At 46.2% G+C, this 22174-nt stretch overlaps 1 protein-coding gene across 2 annotated transcripts in view; it reads left to right on the forward strand.

Moving 5' to 3' along the window:
* The window catches only part of ZCCHC7 (zinc finger CCHC-type containing 7), a 281807-nt gene that overhangs the window by 93852 nt on the left and 165781 nt on the right, over positions 1-22174 (forward strand). For both annotated transcript variants that reach the window (XM_086961897.1, XM_086961898.1), the window contains exon 5: positions 15679-15849. In XM_086961897.1, coding sequence (XP_086818023.1) covers positions 15679-15849 — 171 coding nt within the window. The remainder of the gene's footprint in view (positions 1-15678; positions 15850-22174) is intronic.

Raw genomic sequence — 22174 nt, forward strand, 5'->3', positions numbered from 1 at the left:
TATCAAAGAAATGGTACTGTCCGGAACATGTCCGTCCAGCACCCGATCTTCGAGAGGGGATGATTCCCGAATTGTGACCCCGGCCGGAAAAACTGAACTTAGTGCATGGCGGATCTGCATATAGAGAAAATACTCCTTATCACTAAGTTCGTAGTCCACCTTCAACTCCTCAAAGGTCTTAATCCTATCTTTATTCCAGAGGTCTCCGACCCTACAAATGCCGATCAGATCCCACTTCTCAAAGCCCTTCATCTTCCATAAGCTACCCAGTCTTTCAGTTACGTAGAGCGGGGTCGCCCGGGTCAAGCAATCTGACCACCCCATTGCCGCATTCGTACTGAGCCACACTCGCACTGCAATCTTAGTGGGTCCAGATAGTTTCACTCCGACCGACTTGGAGTAAAGCGCCCTATTGTAATCTCCACCCGGCAACTGCCACTTATCCAATTCAAACGCGGGATTTGGCATAGGGCCATACATTGCGTGATTAATTGCACCCAGTTGAGAGGCCCAGTAGTAGCGCTTGATATCCGGTAGTGCGATACCCCCGTCATACCAAGGCAATGTCAATTTAGCCAGGGCGATACGCGGATGTCCGCCCCATATCAACTGCCTCTGTAGTCTCTCCACCTCTCGGAAGTAACTCGCCGGTATGAGATCAAGCTTGTTCTGAAGCGCGTATAAAAACCGTGGTAGGGACATCATCTTGAAAAAGGCTGCCCGTCCGAGAGGGGACAATGGCAAGCCACACCAGGCCCCCACGTCAGACCTCAACCGCCGGAGCGGGGGAAGCAAATTACGCTCATAGCGAACGGCTGGGTCCAGTGAAATGAAGACCCCCAGATATTTAAAGCCAATCTGCGTTACCTGTATCGGGCAAACACGTGGCAAGGGGGGAGCGTCTCCTGTAAGTACATAAACACAGGACTTAGTCCAGTTAATCACCAGACCAGAGTTCTTCCCGAACGAGTTAAGCACGTCAAACAGTACTGTCAAAGACTTCCGAGGTGATGTGAGATATAGCAAGATATCATCTGCATAGAGTGTTATTCGATCCTCGAAATCAGGGGTCCTTCGAATACCCTTAAGCAAAGGCTCCCACCGCAACCAAGCGGCTAGGGGTTCCAAGGCAAGGGTGAAAAGCAGTGGGGACAATGGGCACCCCTGTCGCATGCCCCTCCCGATAACAAAGGACCTAGAGACCCTACCATTTACCACAACCTGGGCCAGTGGTTCCTCCTACAGAAGTTTAACCCAACCAATGAAACCAGGGCCAAAACCAAACTTTGCAAGAGCAGCCCAGAGATATGGCCATTCCACTGTATCGAAGGCCATCGTGGCATCCAAGGAAACCAAGATGGCCGACTCGCGCAGCGACTCCGCTCTCGCCAGGACGCCATGAAGACGATGCAGGTTTAATGCGGTATTACGATGTGGAATGAAACCTGACTGATCCGGATGTATCAAGTCGCTAATCACTTTTATCAGTCGGTTTGCCAACAATTTTGCCAGAATCTTGGGTTCTGCATTCAGAAGCGATATAGGCCTGTAGGACGTGCAGCAATCCCGTGGTTTCCCCTCCTTATGAATCACAACAATGGTTGCAAGTCTTTGATCATGGGGAAGGGAACCAACGTCCCGCGATTCCGAGAACATTTCACGGAGATACGGCGCCATTTTGTTTGGACGCAGCTTGTAATGCTCGATGGGGATACCATTTGGGCCCATAGCCTTTCCCGAGCGGATGGAGCGGATAGCGATCGCTACCTCATCGTCGGAGAACACCCCATCCATCAGATCTCTGTCAGAATCCGATAAACGAGGCAAAGCAATGTCTCGTAACAACAAATGCGAGTCTTCTTCTGGTCTGTCTGAGACTGGTGAATATACCTTACGAAAGTGTTCAGCAAAACACTCCACTATCTCCATCGGGTCTGAAACACACACTCCATCCACTCTCTCAATCACGGGAACCACACGACTCGCCCTCTCCTTTCTATTCAACCAGGCAATCAGTTTCCCGGCTTTGTCTCCAACATCATACAGCCGTCCATATACACACAGAATACCTGAGCACACCAGTATCATTATTTCCAATATTGATAATGTAAATATTGCTCCAAACAGTCTGTAAAGTCTCAGTGCCCTATGTGATTAAATCCGAAAAGTTTCAAGAGAAATGAGTAAATAGTCCAAACAAATCTTCATGGGTCGAAGTCTGTTTTTAATTTCACAGATCACAAGAAGAAGACAGCAGCCGACGCGCGTTTCGCCCACAGGGCTTTTTCAAGGCTGCAAATAAGATATTGATACATATCCATCAAGAAATCGTTCGTCCCAATCAAGTTGAAACATTTGTGTACTTCAAGTGAGCATGCAAAATTTCTAGTGATTCATACTGGTCAGCCCAGTTGTTGTGCATTTGACAGACCGATTGACAATTTTATAAATATGCAAAGCACCCTTGTGAACCAGGTCTCCCAGAGACCAACTATCTATGTTGGTGGAAAAAACCATGAAGAAATGTATCTAAAATTGTAATGAGGGGAATAGTGAAGTGAGTTTACACAAGATGTGAACTGAACTGGTCGAAACATATTTCATTGTATTTCATGTAACTTGATGCAAATTTATAAAATAATGGGGAGCATATTTCATAATACCCATCACCCGGTGCAAGCAACGTGCACCCGTGATGTTTCTCACCTTGTTATTAGTTTCTCCAAGCATCTATGAATAAGCTTGTTCCCTTGACGATATATCTCATACGCAAATGGACGGTATTCCGAATATTTAAGGTGAACTTTCTTTTCCGCAGAATATTGTTGCATGCGTGAGCTCCTATTTTTCACTCTGTGAAAGTGATATCATCATTGATTAATATATATATTAGTTGGAGTGGATTCAAACTCTAACTGTGAATTCTAATCCATTTTTTTATACTATACTATGTGGTTCCCTATCCCTATCATAGGAATTGTATCCCAGCCTGGGCAACTATTGTGGGAGAAGTAGATTGTAGTTTACAGCCATAAAAACTAGTTCTAAGAAACCATTGTTTCACGTTAAAATAGTTAACTGAAACAAGAAAATTCCATTCATATCAATGTTTAAAAAGATTTCGCCTTACCGATAATAAGATAGGTGTGGCCCCAATGTGTGAAAAACATTTGTCCTCTTTCGAGTTCTAACATTCTATTTTAAAGTTCAGTTCCATCCGATGAAGGGAGTTAAGGGTTCCATCGAATCTTGATAAATCCAATGGTATGCTTATATCAATATACGGGAATTGTAAGCAAAAAGGAGAAATAGGAGAAAAAATAAAGAAAGAACAATGAGCAACAAGTGTCTGACACTGCAAAGCTCCATATTGTGAATTTAAAAGGCTTTTTATGGGCACCACGTCATTTTTCGAGATAGTCAGAATCAAACATTTATTGCTTGTTAAGTTCATCGTCAGAGAACTCCCCATCCATCAGATCTCTGTCAGAATCCGATAAACGAGGCAAAGCAATGGCTCGTAACAACAAATGCGAGTCTTCTTCCGGTCTATCTGAGACTGGTGAATATACCTTACGAAAGTGTTCAGCAAAACACTCCACTATCTCCATCGGGTCTGAAACACACACTCCATCCACTCTCTCAATCACGGGAACCACACGACTCGCCCTCTCCTTTCTATCCAACCAGGCAATCAATTTCCCGGCTTTGTCTCCAACATCATACAGCCGTCTCTGCTGCTCTCGACTCATAGCTTTAGCCGCATCCATTACCAGGGCCCTATAGTCAAGCTGTTTGTGACCAAGGACGTGCAACCTGTCATGTGTAATACCCGACTCCAATTCCCCCTCCAGCTCATTTATCTCGGCTTCCAGCCCCACCACCTCCTCATTCTTGCTTTTCTTTACGAAAGCAATTAACGACAGTGCCTGACCGCGGATAACCGTCTTGAAGGCCTCCCACAATGAAATTGAGGAGGACACTGACCCCACGTTTTCGGCAAAATAATGGTCTAAAGATTTAACCAACTCGGCCCGGGTCTTAGGTTTACGAAGGTGCCAGGGATTGATCGGAGCCACTCGACCCTCGGAGCCCATCTGCATGTCCATCAAAAGCCACAGTGGGGAGTGGTCCGAAATACCCCTAGCCAAGTGTCTAACTTCCCTCACCGAGGTGGCCTGTGCCGCCGGCATCCGGATATAGTCAAGCCTAGCGAGGCTACCGTGTGCACCAGAGTGAAAAGTGTATTGTGTCTGTCCCGGGTGCATCAGCCTCCAACAATCTACCAGATCCAGTGTCTCCAAGAAGCCACCCAACCAAGACTGTGATTTTGTGAGGTCCCTGGGGGGGCTGCGGTCCTCCCTACCAGAGGCAACTGAATTGAAATCCCCGCCCATAACAAGAATACCCTCAGGGAGCCCCAACACTATTCTTCACAAATCAGCGAAGGTTATTGTTTGTAAGCCCGGTGGAACATACACAGAAAGTAATGAGATCATCTTCCCCTCCCACCTACCCGTGATGGCGGCATAGCGCCCCCCTATCGTCCAGAACTGTGTCATCTAGCTCCAGGGGGAGGGAACTCCTTACTAGGATACCCGCCCCCTAGATCCAGAAGTAAATCCTGAGTGTGCGATTACCTCGTCGATTGATGGCATGGCACGTATTGCCGACCAAATGTGTTTCCTGCAGTAATACTATGTCAGGGGAAAGACGTCTCAGAAGCTGTAGCACCACTCCTCGTTTTATCCCGTCTCCCAGACCATTAACATTCCAACATAGTACCTTCAACCCCCTACCCCCCATCCCAAAAGTAAGGGCAGAATCCACCCCACAGCGAGCAGAACACCCAGATCAAAATACACAACAATACATTGCCTTGAAACAAGAGAAAACCGAACCCCCCCCACCCCCCAAGGAATCCCCAGAACACATCCCCCCACCCTGCACCTCTGCGTTAGACTCAAAAGCTACCCCAACTTGCAGTGTGCCTGTCGCCCTAACATTAAACAAGTCTACAAGAAGAAAACCCCCGGAGGAGGGAGAGTCCCGTCCCCCTCGCCACCTCTGGGTATTACACCAGTCGTATTGCAAGTACAAAAGTCATCAATCCACAGCTGCGAGTTCTGTATACTGTTCGGGAACCGGTTACCACTCATTCTTGTTCCAGCAGGCCGCCTTCCGCACCTCCAGAATGTTCCGAGCGATCTCGCTGCGTAGGCAATTTGTCAAGCCAGTCGCTAAGGCTCCCAGGTCGATCAAAGAAGAACGTCCGTTCGTTGTATTCAACGCGAAGCCGGGCTGGAAAAAGCATCACATACTTCAGGTCCATGTCTCTCGGTCTCCGCTTTGCTCCTTGGAACCCCATCCTTTGTTTATGAACGGACTGGGTGAAATCCGGATAGAAGCTAACCGTAGTGTTCTCAAACTTAGCGGGGCCACCTGCCCGTGATGCCTGCAGGATAGCGTCTCTATCTCTAAAGTTAAAGATTCTGGCAATTATAGGTTGTGGAGGGGCGCCCGGTTTATGCTTCCCACCGGGTACTCGTTCCACAGCAAGAAAGTTGCTGAGGCCTTTGAGGGCAAGGTGGTTCAAAATGAGATCTTCCACGAGGAGGTCTGTAGTCAACTCGGTCGACTTCTCAGGGACTCCGATGATGCGAACGTTGTTGCGCCTTGTCCGACTTTCAAAATCTTCCAGTCGGCGGGCAAAAAGGTCGTTGGAGGACCGTAGATTACGAACCTCCGTTTGCAAGTCGGACACATCGGTCGTGAGGCTGGCGGTCTTTAGATCTAGAGACTTGACCTTTTCGTTGGTCTTCGCCAAATCTGTCCTGATCAGATTGACGTCAATCGCCACCGTGTTGAGTTTGAGAGCCAATGTCTCGTACTGTTGGCCTATAGAGGACTTCATGCTAGCAATGGCACCCATGATATCACGTAAGGTCAAATCATCCATTTCTAGCCGAGCCATCTCCGGCCTCTTCCAGAGACCTACTCGCACCACTGCGGGTCCCTTTAGGCTGGGTATAGCGGTCCATTATGTTTGATTAGATGGTGCCCCCTCGGTGTGTGGTTTTGGTCTTCCGCTTCTCGCAGACTGGTTTGCCCGCCATGTTGAGCGATGTACCCCGGAGGGGCCTCTGGGACCTGGTGAAAATGACTCCTCACAATTTAGCCCAAGGAGAGTCTAAATATGGGTCTTGACAGGCAACCACACGACCAGGCGAGCTAGACAGCCTGCGCCGAGCGTGATTGCGAGGTTCCGACCGTAAGCCGCCGAAGATGAGCGGTGGTAGGCTTGAGTAGAAAAATCCAGAAACGAAACCGAAAGTCCACCCAGGGGCGCAGGCCAGTTCCCGCTGGCCGTTGTTGTTCAACTACCACCTGGGCACCACAGTGACTCGAGTCCCAGGCTGTTTCATGGAGCAGGCCACTAAAATTCGGAGTGGCGTAAGTTCGGCTCCCGGCGTCCAAATCGATTTCTGAAAACAGCTATTATGTCAGCTGGGTTGTGTCCTTAATAACCCGTCGTCTTCATCAGGATTAGTGACAGGTAAATGCGGGAGGCGGCGAGGGTCTCGGGAGCTCTGTGCTCACGTGACCATCTTGGTTGCGCGCGAAGCTCCTCCCCTTAGCAGGCCTTCTTGTTCTTATCTCGTCACATTTGCTGTGCATTCAAAGACAGTCTTCCAGATAGCCTGGTGTTTATTTTTCTTTCTGAGACTTCAAATTGAGAGGATTTATGTGACAATCATACTGGCTAACGGGGGTCTGCTTAAGGAAGGCTAAACAATGTTATTTTTTTTTCTGCTAGCACAACAAAATTTAAATGTCTGTAAATGTCTGTAAATGAACTGTGCTGACGGTCAAATCAGTACATTGATTGATGATATATCCACACATTGTGCACTGTACACTTTAATCAGTCAAACTGTGAGTGCAAATGTAATGGTCATTTCAGTTGAAGATGTGTTGTGTATAAAGGCAGTATGCTACCAAACCATAAATACTCCACATTACCGCACTGCACGCAACTGCACTCCATACCGTGCCACTAAATTACACACTGCATCCCTGCATTCTTATATATGCTCCACTATATGCCCCTCTACTCCACTCTACTGTATGCCAATTTACTCTACCCCACACTGCTCTACTATGCACCACTCCACTCTACGCCAATGCACTCTACTCTGTACCATTCCACTGTACGCCAGTGCACTCTATGCCAATCCCCTCTATGTCACTCCAAACTACTTTGCACCACAGCACGCTACCTGAAACAATCAACTCCACTGCACTCGGTGCCACTCCACTCTGCCCATCTCTACGCCACTGCACTCTGCATTGCTCCACTCTAATCTATTCTCCACCACTGCACTCGGTGCTACTCTACTCTATACCACTGCACTCTATGCCACTTCAGTCTACTCGGAAACAATCTACTCTATGCCACTGTAGTCTATGTCACGCTATTCTACTCTGCGTTAATCCAATCTACTTCACTCCATATCACGCCACTGCACTCTACACCACTTTACTCTAAACCAATACACTCTACGCCACTGCACTCTATGCCAATCTACTCTGCTGCACTGCACTCCACTATAGTCTAGGCCTCTACGCCTCTACACTCTACACCACTGTACTCTTCACCATTGCACTCTCCGTCACTTTACACTGCTCCAAAGTACGCCACTGCACTCTACACCCATGCACTCTATGCCACTCTACTATGCACCACTGCACTCCACTCTGCAGCACTGCAATCTATGCCACTCTACTCTATGCCACTCTACTCTGCGCCACTCTACTCTGCGCCACTCTACTCTGCGCCACTCAACTCTGCCCCTTTACTCTGTGCCACTTTACACTATGCCACTGCACCAGGCTTCTGCAACCTATGCCACTCTAATCTACTGTGCACCACTGCACTCTACACCACTTCACTCTACGCCTCTTTACTCTGTACCACTGAACGCCAGTGCACTCTACCTCCCTCCACTCTGCACCACTCCACTCTGCACCACTCCACTTAACGCCTCTCCATTCTGCACTACTGCACTCTACACCAATGCCCTCTACGCCACTACTCTCTGTACCCTCCACTCTACCCTGCACCACTCCACGCCACTTCACTCTGCTCAGAGTCAATCTCCTCTATGCCACTGCACTGTATGCCACTCTACTCTGCGCTACTCCACACCACTGCAATCAACGCGATGCCAATGTACTATAAGCTGCTCTATACCATTCTACTACTCTCTACACCACTACTCTAGGCCACTGCACTCTACCTTGCACCACTATACCCTACCCTGCACTACGCCACTCCACTCTGAAACACTCTAATCTACACCACTTCACTCTACGCCACTGCACTCTGTGCCACTGCTCTCTGCTCCACTCTACGCCATTGCACTCTTCGCTATGCCACTCTACTCTAAACCACTGCACTCTACACTAATTCACTTTACAGCACTTCACTCAAAGCCAATGCAGCCTATGCCACGGTACCTACACCAACAACTTAGCACCACTGCACTTTATGCCACTGTAGTCTACAACATTGTACTCTATGCACCTGAACTCTACGCTACCTCAATCTACACCATTGCGCTCTATGTCACTGCAATCTGCGCCACTCTATTGTACTCTGCACCACTGTATTCTGTCACGGCTCTCTATGCCACTCTACTCTGCACCACTGCATGCCACTGCAGTCTATGCCACTGCAGTCTATGCCACTGCACAAACGCCACTCTACTGCGCTGTAAGCCACTGCACTCAATGCTGCTCTGCTGCACTCTACTCCACTACACTCTACAGCACTATTCTCTACTCCACTGCACCACTCTACTCTATGCCAATGTACTCATGCGCCGCCACTCTATGCTACTTCACTCTACATTACTCTACTCTGCAACACTTCTCCCTCCGCCACTGAACTATCCGCTGCTCTGCTCTGCATAGCTCCACTCTATGCTATCCACTCAAAGCCACTCTTCACCACTGCACTCTACAACACTCTACTCTACACTACTGCACTCTATGCCACTTCACCCTACTTTGAAACAATCTACTTTATGCCAATGCCTTCTACACCACTCTGTTTCACTCTGCGCCACTCCACTCTGTATTCTAAACCAGTGCACTCTACGCCAATGCACTTACGCCAACTACACTGCACTTTATACCACTCTTCTCTACAACATTCAACTGTATGACACTACACTCTACGTCACTCTATTCTTCTGTGCACCAGTGTACTCTACAACACTGCTCTCTGCACCACTCTACGGCCCTGCACAATTGCACTCTATGCAACTGCAATCTACTCTGCACCACTCAAGTCTATGCCACTTCACTCTCCGCCACTCTACTCCATTCTGTGCCTCTCCACTCTCCGCCATTGCATTCTCCAGCTCAGCCACAGTCACCGGGTCTCCTCGCTCTGCTCTGGGCTCTTCTGACGTGCGGCCGCCTCCTCCTGGTGGGGGGGGAGGCGCTGGCCCGTCAGCAGCACGCGGGCTCTCCTCTTGCTTCCGGTAGCCCTGCCAACAACAGGCCTGACCTAACCCGGCCCCCTCCTGGGACCCGGGACTTTGACGGGGAGCCCGCGAGGCTCCCGACTGCTTCCCCCAGGCAGGGGGAAGTGGAAATGGAGCCTGCGAGGCTCCGACTCACCAGGCCCGCCCACAGGGAGGCGGGGCCTGTCTTCCGCCCACTTCGCTCGGACGCTCCTCTCTCTGTCCACAAAGCACAAAGTAGGCTCCTGTCTCCTTCCGGGTCACGGCGGGCAGCGCAGCGACTACTTTCTTGTCCTACGCTCGGGTCGCGGCAGTGATTCTGGCGGCAATCCTTGAGTGCGGGGTGGGCTCCTGCCACACAACAATGATGCGAGAATGCTCCTGTGGTATTCTTAAATCTGCCGCTCTCCCTGGCAGCATGCGGCGTGGGAACCTGCTCAGTTCAAATATCCAGCAGTGCTCATAAATATGGGGTGGGCTCCCGCCGATTTCAGGAGCTCAGGGGGCAGTCTCGCACTGCAGGCGCCAGTCCCTCTCTCTCCTGGCAGGATGAACCAGGGCCCCTGGGCTGTTCAAATATAGCACTCTAGGGACAAAACGATAGTGCCTCTCTTCACTTGGGGCACAGAGGTGACCACAGCCGGCAAAATAGAATTGTAGCACTCACGAGTCGCTAGATGGCCCACAGAATATGGTGCACCAATGCGGACTGCAGAATCCAGTGGTAGCGCTCTGTCAGCACAGTGCTGCAGTACAGTCAAGGTCCCACACAATAATGCAGCGCCCACGCTCCTCACCTCCTTGGAGTGCAGGCAAGCGAATTACAGCGTTTACCAGGCGCTAGGGCAAGAGAACACGCAGGCAATGCTGGGCAAGATCAACAGACAGTGGGCACTCATCAGAACAGGACAGCAGTTACTAGGAACAGTCAACCCCCATAAAGTGGCACTCTTCCTGACGTAGCAGTCTTCACTCCAGCAAAGGGCTCTCACTGGCCCTGTGGACAGCAGAGGGGGTACAGATGGGCACAGGGGCCAGCACACAGGCCCTTGCGGCGGTACCTTCTGGCGGATTGTCCCCTCTCAAGCAAAGTTGACGCACAGTCTGTCATATGGAAGCACAGCCCCCCTATATATACCATCCTCACCCCACCTACCAGAAAGGGCTAGAACCTTCTAGAAGGCTCTCTGGTAATCTGGTCCCAACTGGTTTTGGGGGAGGTGTAGAGCACCCTGTCTGCCAGGTTTCCTTCCAAAAGCTGGGGGTGTGGGCGACAGACCCACCTCAGGGGGCGGAGTCAGCCTTGTTTACTCCGAACACTAGACCTGCAACCCACTTGAGGCACCAGGCCCAAAGCACACAGACAGGGTGACATTTTAAAAGTGACATTTCTTATAATGGGGAAATTAAACCTGCTTACACCATTGCGCAGCATTTAATATTCGCAGTTCACCCACATGCCAAACATGGCATATCTTTAATCTCCCATGAGGAGGTGTTCCTAATGTAAGCCCATGGGAGGCAGATGGCACACACACTTTGCACTGCTAACCAGCGCTAAAGTGTCCAACATCCTGAGCCCACCAATTCCATCACAGCAAAAAGATTAGGAGGAAAGGCAAAAAAGGTCCGGGATGACCCTGCAAACAGGGCAAAATCCAACATGGTGCTAATGTAGACATTAGCTAGGTAAGAAAAGATTCCTTCATAGATTGAGATTATCTAATATGTTGCCAATTTTTGGGATCGTTTTTTCATGTATTGCATTTGTTATTTGTGCCATTATATTTTATATCTACCACTACAGTTATTCATATACTCTGCAGTACACTAGGTCCCTAAACAATTAATAAAGCCTTTTTAACTGTAGCATGAATCTCTTGATTGCTTTTATCTTTGGAGGATGGTGTTCCAGTAACCCACTTTAAATCAATATACTCCTAACAGTTTGTGATGAGATTGATTCGTTACCTAATGCACGTTGTCACTGGTTAAGTTGTGAGAGATGGGTGGGGCACAGCATGTCTGTTCTTCTACCTCTAGTTGATCAGTTGGTTCAAAACTGCACTTAACACAGGCCCACAGAAAGTCTGTCTTGGTTATAGTTGCAATTGGACCTGTAATAAGGTATCACATCAAAATAAGTAATAATAGTAAGTGTGTGTAAGGAAAACACTAAAGTATGATGAAACAATTCACTGCAGTTGTATGGAAGATAATCTTACAGATACCAGTGTGCCATTGAACTAACATGAACCGGGACATATTTATTACTCGCTGCTGAAGGGAGTTCTAAGCCTTGACTCTCTGACCATGCCTGCTAGACTGGAATATATGTTCATTCGTTTTTTAGGTTGAGCTGGAGAAACCAATGCGAAGCATTGCGTCCAGCGAAGTATCTAATGTTGCCCGTTTTCGGGAATCTGAGACGGAGGGGATGTGCACGCGGCAATTTCACTTCGTGGGCGTGCACGCCCAGCCCGGCGCCATGCACATCTCCTGTCTCAGATTCACAGCTAGACAGCCTATCGCCGCTTTCAATCGCGTGCACACATTGCCATACTCATGCATGCGCACACACACACATACACCCAGGCAGGCACAATGCATCAGGGCGCACGCACACAGACACACAGCCCCACATATACACACGCACAGCACACACACACACACACACACATGCATGCAACAGCCACACTCATGCATGCATGCACACACACACACACACACGCGCACACACACACGCTACTCACCGCTGCTGTTGGGGACAATCATTCATGGAGTGCCGGGTCCTCGGCTCTCGATGGATGGGCGGGTGGGGGCGACGTGGCCAGGGGCTCCCTAGCAGGGACAGGCTGACAACTTCCAGCCTGCTAACTTTCTGCTGCTCCGGCGGGACCTGCGGCTGCGGAGCACGGGCGGGGCAGGACAGTGGCTGCGCAGGATTCGTAGCCCCTGCCCTTCGGCTGCCTCCGGGACTCCGCCCTGCTAGCGCGCCATTGGCTGAGCGCCCCTCAGCGCTGGCACGTCCCCAGAGCTCTCAGTTGCTTCTTTATGCCTACCTTTGTAAACAGTGTGTCTCTCGTTTAGCCCCTTTTGACCCTCTGCGTGACGCTTTTTCAAATAATTTTACTCCAAATGTCGGAGCGTGACTAGCGCCGAAAGGCGCTACATAAAGCAGCTCCCAGAGTAAAATGCCTCTACTGATCCACTCACCTGCTGCAGAAATCGATGTGCGGCCAGAATGTCTTTAATCCAAGTCCCGGATGAGGTTAGAAGCTGAAAGGCTATCGCCTCTAGGCACTGCTCCTGCGTGGTGCTGTATCAATCAGCGCGATAACGTAACTGATCATTTCTAAAGGTTTTGGACTCAAGGATATTTTAATTTATTCGTTCAACATGTTTTTAAGATTGGTACATTTATATAAAAATGTTTGCAGCCAGTATCTTTCAATATAATCATTTCTAAACGTAAACGTAGCTATACAGGCAAGGGCCCTGATAGGGCTGCCAGACGCAAAACAAGAGTTTAAAAAAAAAAATTTACTTACGCAATGATATAATTAGCGATTACCTCTCTTAGAGCTTATGCATTTTTAAGGTACACGCATACTCTTCTAAATGTTCCCAAAATTGCCTATTACAAACACACTGCTCGGTGAGATGAAGTGGTTGACCAGGATCACACTGTTGGTTTCAATGTGAGTGCCGGGATTCGAGCCCAGGTACGCCGCCTGCAATGCACCCATATTTCTTCCTGTATTTTTGCTTTTCTTCACAGGACTTGGGTGATGGCTTCATGGCCCTCCATAAGACGGATTAATAAACTGTTTCTGGAGTGGGACATCCCCAGTTCTCACACGTCACCAGCTTGGACTTGACCGAGCCAACAGTCTCGACCTCCTAATCGTGGAAGCTTTTCGGCATTCGGCTAGTGATGCCTTAGTTTGGGCCCTCAGATTCTCTACATCCGGTGCAGAGGTTGTTGGGGTCAGTGATCCTTCACCCAGACGCTCTGGGAGTTCATCATCCAACCCAATCTTTCCATCAATGCTTTAACCTGCCTGGGTGAATATAGCACTTATTGTGGCAGTGTTATCTCCGCGTGTTGTCCTTTATTACACACAGTAATTCGGTCTTGTCCGATATTTACCCCCTACGGTGCCAGAGTACGGCCATTGCCCATTGAAAGCTGCCCTGCTCAACCCTGCAGACAGTTTCCACTGCGGAGCCCCACGGTCAGGGCTGTTTGTGATTTATGATCCTCTTGAAAGACACAGACACCTGTTAGTTTAACTTTGCAAGTCGTGCATCTGTTGGTGATTGTGTGGCAAACCCATTATTGTGCAGAAAATGCCCGGGCCCCAGAATCGCGTAATTCTGTTGGTTGCTTGTAAGGCAGTCTCTTCTGCAGTGGGGGAAGGACCGGAGGGGTAGGTGGCTGTGTCAGGGCATGTGACACCCACCCACCCACTTCACCCCTCCCTCTGTTCCCTGCTGGGACTATTAACTAGTGCCAGAGGCCCCCGGGGCGTGTGAGAAGTGGAGGCATAGCAGCGAAGGGTGCAGGACAGGGAGCAGGTGGGTGTCCATCTAGACTCACTGCTGAGGTTGACACACTTGCTGCCACCTCAGCAGAGAGGCCACGGACTGAATGGTCATCACGTCTGATCTTCCCTACCAGAATCCAGAGCAAGTTTGGAGTATGAGAAAGGGTAGCGTGAGGAGCGTGCACCAATGGGCAGTGTGGGAGGCAGGCGCTGCTTGGCATCCTGTGTAGCTGCCCCAGATGGGCAGTGTGAGAACCAAGAAATGCTGGGCAGGAGCTGCAGCGGCTGAGCGCCGGAAACCACTGGTTCAGGTTAAGCACTGGCTTTGCCATGTTCTACCTAACCCTAATAAAGTGGCAATAGGGACTATAAGATTCTCAAGGGAACACTCACAGAGCTTCAGATATGCACTAAGAGGGCTACATTTGTCAATTTATGTTGTTTCAGGCTAACCTCGATACACCAAACACATCATGACTTTCAGACCTGAAGCCTCTGGGTAAACAAATGTAACATTAGTAGGCGTGCTGGGTTTACCCTTCAGAAGAAACAAACAACAGTTTCTTTTGTAACAAATCGGCATTTGTAAGTCTGAACCTCATCTAGTATCCAGAGCAGTTCCTTTACCCCAGGACAAAATGTTGTGGGATTACAGTAAACTGAGTCTTCCTATGTTAACAATGTGCCAAATTCAGTGCAGTTCACCACCACAGCATCACTCAGGGGCACCACAGCAACACTCATGGGCACCACAACATCACTATGCGTTACCACAGTATCACTGAACGATACAGCATTACTCGTCGCCACCACAGCATCAATCTGTGAAACCATTCAACAACAACTAGTTCAAATATGTTCTCTCAATGTTTCAAGCTTCATTACAAATGTCACAAAAAGATGTTAATATTTCACTTCTGTTCTTGGATTTTCGTCACAATAAAATACACTGAACATAAACTTCACAAAAGTTATTTAGAAAGGTTTAAGCTATTGCCAATATAAATTTCAATAACTTTTATTTAAGGATTAATTATTTAAAAAAAATAAAAGACATTGTTATTTGTAATATCAATACATCTAAGTCACGTAAATACAGCACATATTGCATTACAAATGCTATAGGTGTCACATTTGCGAAAGTTATAACTATTGGCATTGTAAATGACAAAGCTATTAATTTAGCTATTTTCAAAACCAACACATGAATACAAAATTTGTCATGTACAATACCAATAGCTCAAACTTTCCTAATGCGAGACCTATTGCATTGCAAATGCTTGTTTTTTATGTTTGACAATCTTTTATTTCCTGTATGTTTTCCTTAACTGTTGATAATGTCACTAATGGTAGTACTGCTGTTGTCAGAATTGCCAGTGAACACTATACTTCACAAGTTGGTACTTGGCATACATCTGCCATGTTTGATAACATTTGACTCAAGTCTTATTAGTTCATTAATTATTCAGAATTTATAATTGGGTGAACATATGTTCAGTATTTTTATTTTATGTCGCTTTTGGCTAGCTGCTGGTTTATCTCACTATACAAAGTAAAATGTAATTAATGGGGAAATGATGATTATCTTTATATAGAAGGTGCGTACCTGTTGTCTTTGCGGGACCAGCGGACACCTACAGAATACATGTCCGGCACGACTTTGCTCAAACTGTTTTATGCCTGGACACTTCTTCAAAGATTGCATTGAGAAGGCCCATTGGAAGAAAAACTGTCACCGTTGTTCTGTTACCGGCCACTATGCTGATGTAAGTAAGGTGCTTGTACAAACCACTTGCTTCACTCTCAGTTCTTATGTATTCTCGGTAAAAATGTTGATTTAATACATATTATATGTTTCAGGTTTGCTATTTGTTGATTTTACGAAGGGAACTATTACATTTTGATTCTTCGGTCTCCGAAAATAGTCTATGCTTTGTTAAAAGGAAGGGGCCAAGTTACATGATAATAACCCACAAAAATGCTGGCTTGCTTAACCCCTTCGCTGCGGCGGCTATTCCGCCGCAGCGCTAAAGGGGCGGGGCGGCCGCATGCTGGTGACGGAGCCGCTCCGTCACCAGCCGCGGTTGAGCTATGCTGGTGACGGAGCGGTTCCGTCATGACCCGCACCGCTCATTAGAACGCCCGCGCAGGCGCGAAATCAGCGCCGCGCAGGCGCGGCGGCTGGGCCATGACGGAACCGCTCCGTCATCAGCACAGCTCAACTGTAGCTGATGACGGAGCGGTTCCGTCATCAGCAGGGGAGGGGTTAAAGGCAGCCCAGTTTTTCCAAAAATATAAACAAACAATGGTCCAAAGCCTATCGATTGCAACTGATGACTCAATCAACAATAACTCAATTTCTTTTAGTGAGCAACAATATCCAGTTTGCGCAATAGTATATCAATACTTATACTGAGAGAAACCTAACACCACGGTTAAAGAAAAATATATGTATTTATTTTTTCATTCTTAAATTTGCATTTTTTATGTATTCGTACTAATTACAATATGTTCTGAAGTGAGTAAAAGCAGATAGGTTGCCCCAAAAGGAGCGTGCAAGAGAAGAAAGGATGTGCTCAAAAAAGTTGAAATAGATGAAGGGAAAACACGGTGGTGAACAAAAAGAAGAAATATTCACATTATTTTTCAACCAATGCTGGACATATAATTTGTCCCATTGAAAACCTGGCCAAGATATTATTTTCAAATCACAACATTGTACTACATAAACCTATATGTCCTATATTTTGCACTAGCAACAATGTTGTTAAACAGCTGGTCCAAGGTTATGAAAGAAAGGTGTCGACGTTTCGACTCGTCTTAGCCCAACGGTGATTTAGACCTGGGGATTGCGAGTCTTCATCAGGACTGTAGGAACAACTGGGACAACCAAGGGAATTTTTAATTTACCCTAAAAGAAGAGAATTAGGAGATTACTGAACCGTGGTGGAGATTTAAGAACCTATAACCCACATAGGGCTAAAAGGTGGTGCTGGCTTACCCTTCTGACCAGAGCAAGCGTAAGGAGGAGATCCAAATCAACACTTCCCACAAGATAAATCCTTATTCAAGTCGGAAAAGGCGATACTTCATTTATAGTGACTGGCAAAGGTTCATACCTACAATTAATTAATTAGCATCAGTATACCTTAATTATAGGTTTAGTAATTGTGTTCAAGTTATACATGATAGGGGTTAAATACCTTGATGTGAGGTATGTGCCAGGGTCAAGCATTCATGTTGACGATTCCCGATTGTATTTAATCCAATCTACCCCACAGAAAGGGGGGGAATAGGGTCCTTATTTTTAATTCAAGGATTCTAAAGGGAAACATGGGTGATAGGATTATCATTAGTCCTATGTCGATTGTACCGGTGACTCTAAGTTTAAATTTGCATGTTATTCCATTGATGAAACGCTTACCTAATATGCTTCTTAGCAGGTATGTAGTAACTCAACAATGATTTCCTAATCGTTATCTACGAGAAAATACAACAAAAACGGGTCACACTCGATGTTTGCCACAAGGCTCGAGGCGTTAAGTATGTGTATCGAGAGGCTCAAGATAAAAATGAATGAAATGAAGGGGAATTACCCGATCGCCGCCTGTTAGTCGTCATGAATACTATCCAAGCCTCTCTGTGCCTTCGGAAAAGGCGTCGTCCCGGTGCGTTTATTTCCGCGTTTAAAATACCAAAGCCTCTGACTCTCGTCACTTGCATAGAGAGAGGACTAGTAATCGCGGAATGCCTCCGCATTCCCCGTTATGGAATTCCAGGGTTAAATCCCAATACAACGCGTAAATACCATTGTTGTGACATTTAAAGCAATTGATGCACATGCAGCGATATTTAGACTCATACGAGCAGCGATTTTATGATTATGCCGACTCGGAGTTAATGTTACTAAAATGGCAAGAAATTGCGAAGGAAACTTAAGTATATCAATACATAAGAAATACAGTTATAAAACAACCACCCAAAACATCAATTCTAGTGGGAATTACTGTTATTCCTGAATTACCAGTTCGAGATAGGTGGTAATGGACACAGAAAAAGGACTGTAAACTCTAACCCATTGTGGGAATAAAGGACCTCTAACCTGCTACCTGCACAGGTCGTGCTATTTAGCAGAGGATGTTTGTTTAAGCATATTAGAAAAGGGGTCCAGAGTTGTCATATATACCCTTTCGCCTATAGAAAATTGTTTCAGTTACTGTGTTTACCATAACATCAACAGATTAATTCATGTTTCAACATTATACATATATCAATGAAAATTATCAATGAGAAATTATTATCATGAACTGATGGCTCAACATTTATATGCATACAGTTGTAAAGTTATGTACAGTATATTTCTTAAAGGCACATTTATGTAATTTATATGGTATATGACATCATATTTCTCAAAACCCATATATGCAGTTGTATAATATGGCAACACACATAGTCCGGTTTATTCATATTCCCAACAATGCTACTTGTCTGTTCATTTCCTCAAGCTCGTTGAGCCCCTTGTTAACCGTATTCAATGTGTATATCCATTTACACTCTCGTCTATTCAGGGTATTATGTAAGTCACCTCCTCGAGGGTTGGCTGTAATTTTTTCAATGACCCACCACTTCAGGCTGTTCTCAGAATGTTCGAATCTGCTGAAGTGGTCAACCAACGGGGCGCCCTGAACTTTGCACCTTATGCGACTCATATGTTGTAGAATCCCGCACTTTATTTTTTGTGTGGTCTGACCCACATACAAAAAAACGCAGGGACATATAATTGCATAGATTACCCATGAGGTGTTGCAGTTGGTATGTTGGGTAAGTTTATATGTCCGGTCATTGTGGTCAAAGTTATTACACTCTCTTGTAAGGGGACAAGCCTTACACGTCCCACATTTTCTGTGGCCCTCTACAGGAGGTGCACCCCAAATAGTAGGTTGACTTTCAGATTGTTTTTTGTTAGGTAGCATTGATTTCACTAAGTGATCGCGGATATTCCTTCCTTTCCGGAATGCATGTAGGGGTGGTGGTATCCCCCCCAGTTCACCACTGATCAAATGCCAATGACGATTCACACACTTCTTGATGGCATTGCTTTTAGTATTGAATGTCGTCACGCAAACCAACCTTTCTTCCTTAGGTTTTTGGGTGCTTTGAAGTAGGAACTCACGGTGGTTATGCCAAGCTCGTTTTCTAGCTTTTTTAAGAAGTCTGGCGGGGTAACCCCGTTCACTCAATCTCGACATCAGAGTAGCAGATTCCTCCTGGTAATCCTCCTTTCTGAAACAATTCTGTCGCAACCTCAGGAACTGCCCAAAGGGCAAATTGTCCCTGAGATTGCGCGGGTGATGACTAGTATACCTGAGGAGGGTGTTACGTTCACTGCTCTTTCTGTAAAGTGTAGTATACAATTTGCCATCAGCAGTCTTTATTCTTAAATCCAAGAAACTAATGGACATAGAGTCCGATTCCAAGGTGAATTGGATGTTATTTGAGCAGGTGTTAATCCAATTGTGAAAATCCCTAAGTTCTGATTGTCCACCCTGCCAGATTAAGAGAACGTCATCAATATACCTTACCCACAATAAAATGTTATTGAGGTAAGGATTATATTGATTTTGTATGAATCTGTTCTCGTATTCACTCATATATATAATAGCCAGATTTGGGGCAAAACTCGCCCCCATGGCTACTCCGCTTGTTTGGATATAATATTCATTTTGGAATGCAAAAAAGTTTTTTGTCATTGAAATTTCCAAAAGGCGGACAATGAAATCCGTGGGCACTCTGTGTGAGGCAGGTGTTCAAGGCACGTTCTGCACAGATCAATGCCTCATTTTGAGGGATGTTCGTGTATAGGGATGCGATATCCATCGCGGCCAATATACACGTATTGCAGTCATACTTGAACCCTTCTATCAATTGGATAGTATGTGTGGTGTCATGTATATATGTTGGAGTGGCAATTGCTAAAGGTTTTAGGAACACATCCACGTACTTACACAGCGGTTCCAAAAGTGACCCACAGCCCGAAATTATAGGTCTTCCTGGGGGGTCTTCTAATCTTTTGTGGACTTTTGGGAGGGTGTATATTGTGGGTGTTCTTGGGTTTTTGTTATTTAAAAACTCAAATTCATGTTTATCAATGATACCCTGTTCCAAAGCCCCCTTAGTCAATTTCTGAATTAGTTCACTGATAGTCTCTGTGGGGTCTTTTCTCAAATGCACATAATTCCCTGGTATTTCTAATTGAGAAAGAATTTCAGAGGTATAATTCTCCAGGTTCTGTACGACAATTGCTCCGCCCTTATCGGCGGGCTTTATGACGATATTGCTGTTATTCTTTAGGGATTGAAGTGCCATTTTTTCATCCCACTTATGTTGTATGAAACATATTGTCTAGCAGTCAAGGTTTCATTTACATCCCTTAACACCACCTGTTCATAGGCCAATATCTTACTGTCTATTGAGTGTGTTGGAGGGTTGAACCTAGAGGGTGGTCGCAGTCCACTGCCCGAAAAAATGGGATCGAATGGGATCTTTTGAAAATAATGCTTAAGGCGAATTTTTCGAAAGAATTGTTGTAGTTCAACTCTGATGTTGAAATCATTAGGCATGTTGGTAGGGACAAAAGACAGTCCTTTCGATAGGACCTGTTGTTCTATCGGGGATAGGCTGTAGTCAGATATATTGATTATGGGGTTGTCAGATTCAAATCTCACCATTTGTACTGTTGCCGTCTCGTGTTGATCTCCCCGTGGGAGTTCTGTTGGAAGTGGGTTTGTTTCCTCCCCCGTCCTGTACCCCTGTTCCATGGGCGAAATCTTGTCCCCCTGGTTCTCCCCCAGGGACGGCCTCTCGTAGATGCACCCCACCATTGGTTCTCCTCTAAAAAAGGCTGTTCTGGATAGCTTTGGTTTTGAGGGGGATGATTGGTCGTTGAACCAGCACTCGTACTTGGGCGTTCTGAGTCACTCTCTGAGCCACTGCCCACTGATGAACCAGAAAAGGTATTATACCTCCTGTATCCACCCCTACCCCTGCTAGTCCAGCCTCCCCGTTGGTCTTTTTCAAAATATCCCTCCTGGAGGTAAGGGTACGTGATCTTTTTATCGTACGCTTTTATGTCTTTTGTCACCTTTTCCAATTTAATCCCTTGTGTGTAGATTTCAAATTCCTTTATTGTTTTTTCTAACCTCTCTAAGGCTTCTTTGGCCTTCACGAGAGCTTTATCATCAATAATCTCTTTCCGTAAGTCTGCTATTTCCCTTGTGAGTCTCTCAACTTCTTCTACAGCAGTCTCTATGCCCAACACCATCCAGTGTCTGGAACAGGTGTTGGACACAAAGCTGAAGTTCTCCTTAAACTTAGAATTTTCCAGGAAAATAGCAGGTTCGTTTATTACCTGGAGACCTATAGGTATCACGTTTGAGCGTAGGTATTTGGCCAGGGTATGGCCATGTAGCCTAGTTCTTATTAGCTTTTTCTCAAGTCTCTCTAATTTTGAGATTTTTTCATTTAGAGATAGGTCGTTGGGAACTGTGCTACCAGCTATGAGAGTACCCCCTCCCTCTTCTTCCAAGAGTTTGTTAATGTTATCTTCACTGTATGTGAGGGTCTCCTTCTCAGACATAGTCTGGGCAATGTACTAATGAAATAAACTTATACCACAGTACTAATAGCTGGTTTTAAACATAAAACAAGAAACATTTAACAAAAAAACATTTAACAAAGAAACAACAACAACCCTCGCAGTCATACTGCACAAAGGTGACCATTAAGAAAATGGGGTAGCCCATAAGACATGGACCTGGGTATACATTAATATAAACAAACAATGGTCCAAAGCCTATCGATTGCAACTGATGACTCAATCAACAATAACTCAATTTCTTTTAGTGAGCAACAATATCCAGTTTGCGCAATAGTATATCAATACTTATACTGAGAGAAACCTAACACCACGGTTAAAGAAAAATATATGTATTTATTTTTTCATTCTTAAATTTGCATTTTTTATGTATTCGTACTAATTACAATATGTTCTGAAGTGAGTAAAAGCAGATAGGTTGCCCCAAAAGGAGCGTG

This window comes from Lissotriton vulgaris, chromosome 3_1, assembly GCF_964263255.1.
Source record: "Lissotriton vulgaris chromosome 3_1, aLisVul1.2, whole genome shotgun sequence".
Taxonomy (NCBI): domain Eukaryota; kingdom Metazoa; phylum Chordata; class Amphibia; order Caudata; family Salamandridae; genus Lissotriton; species Lissotriton vulgaris.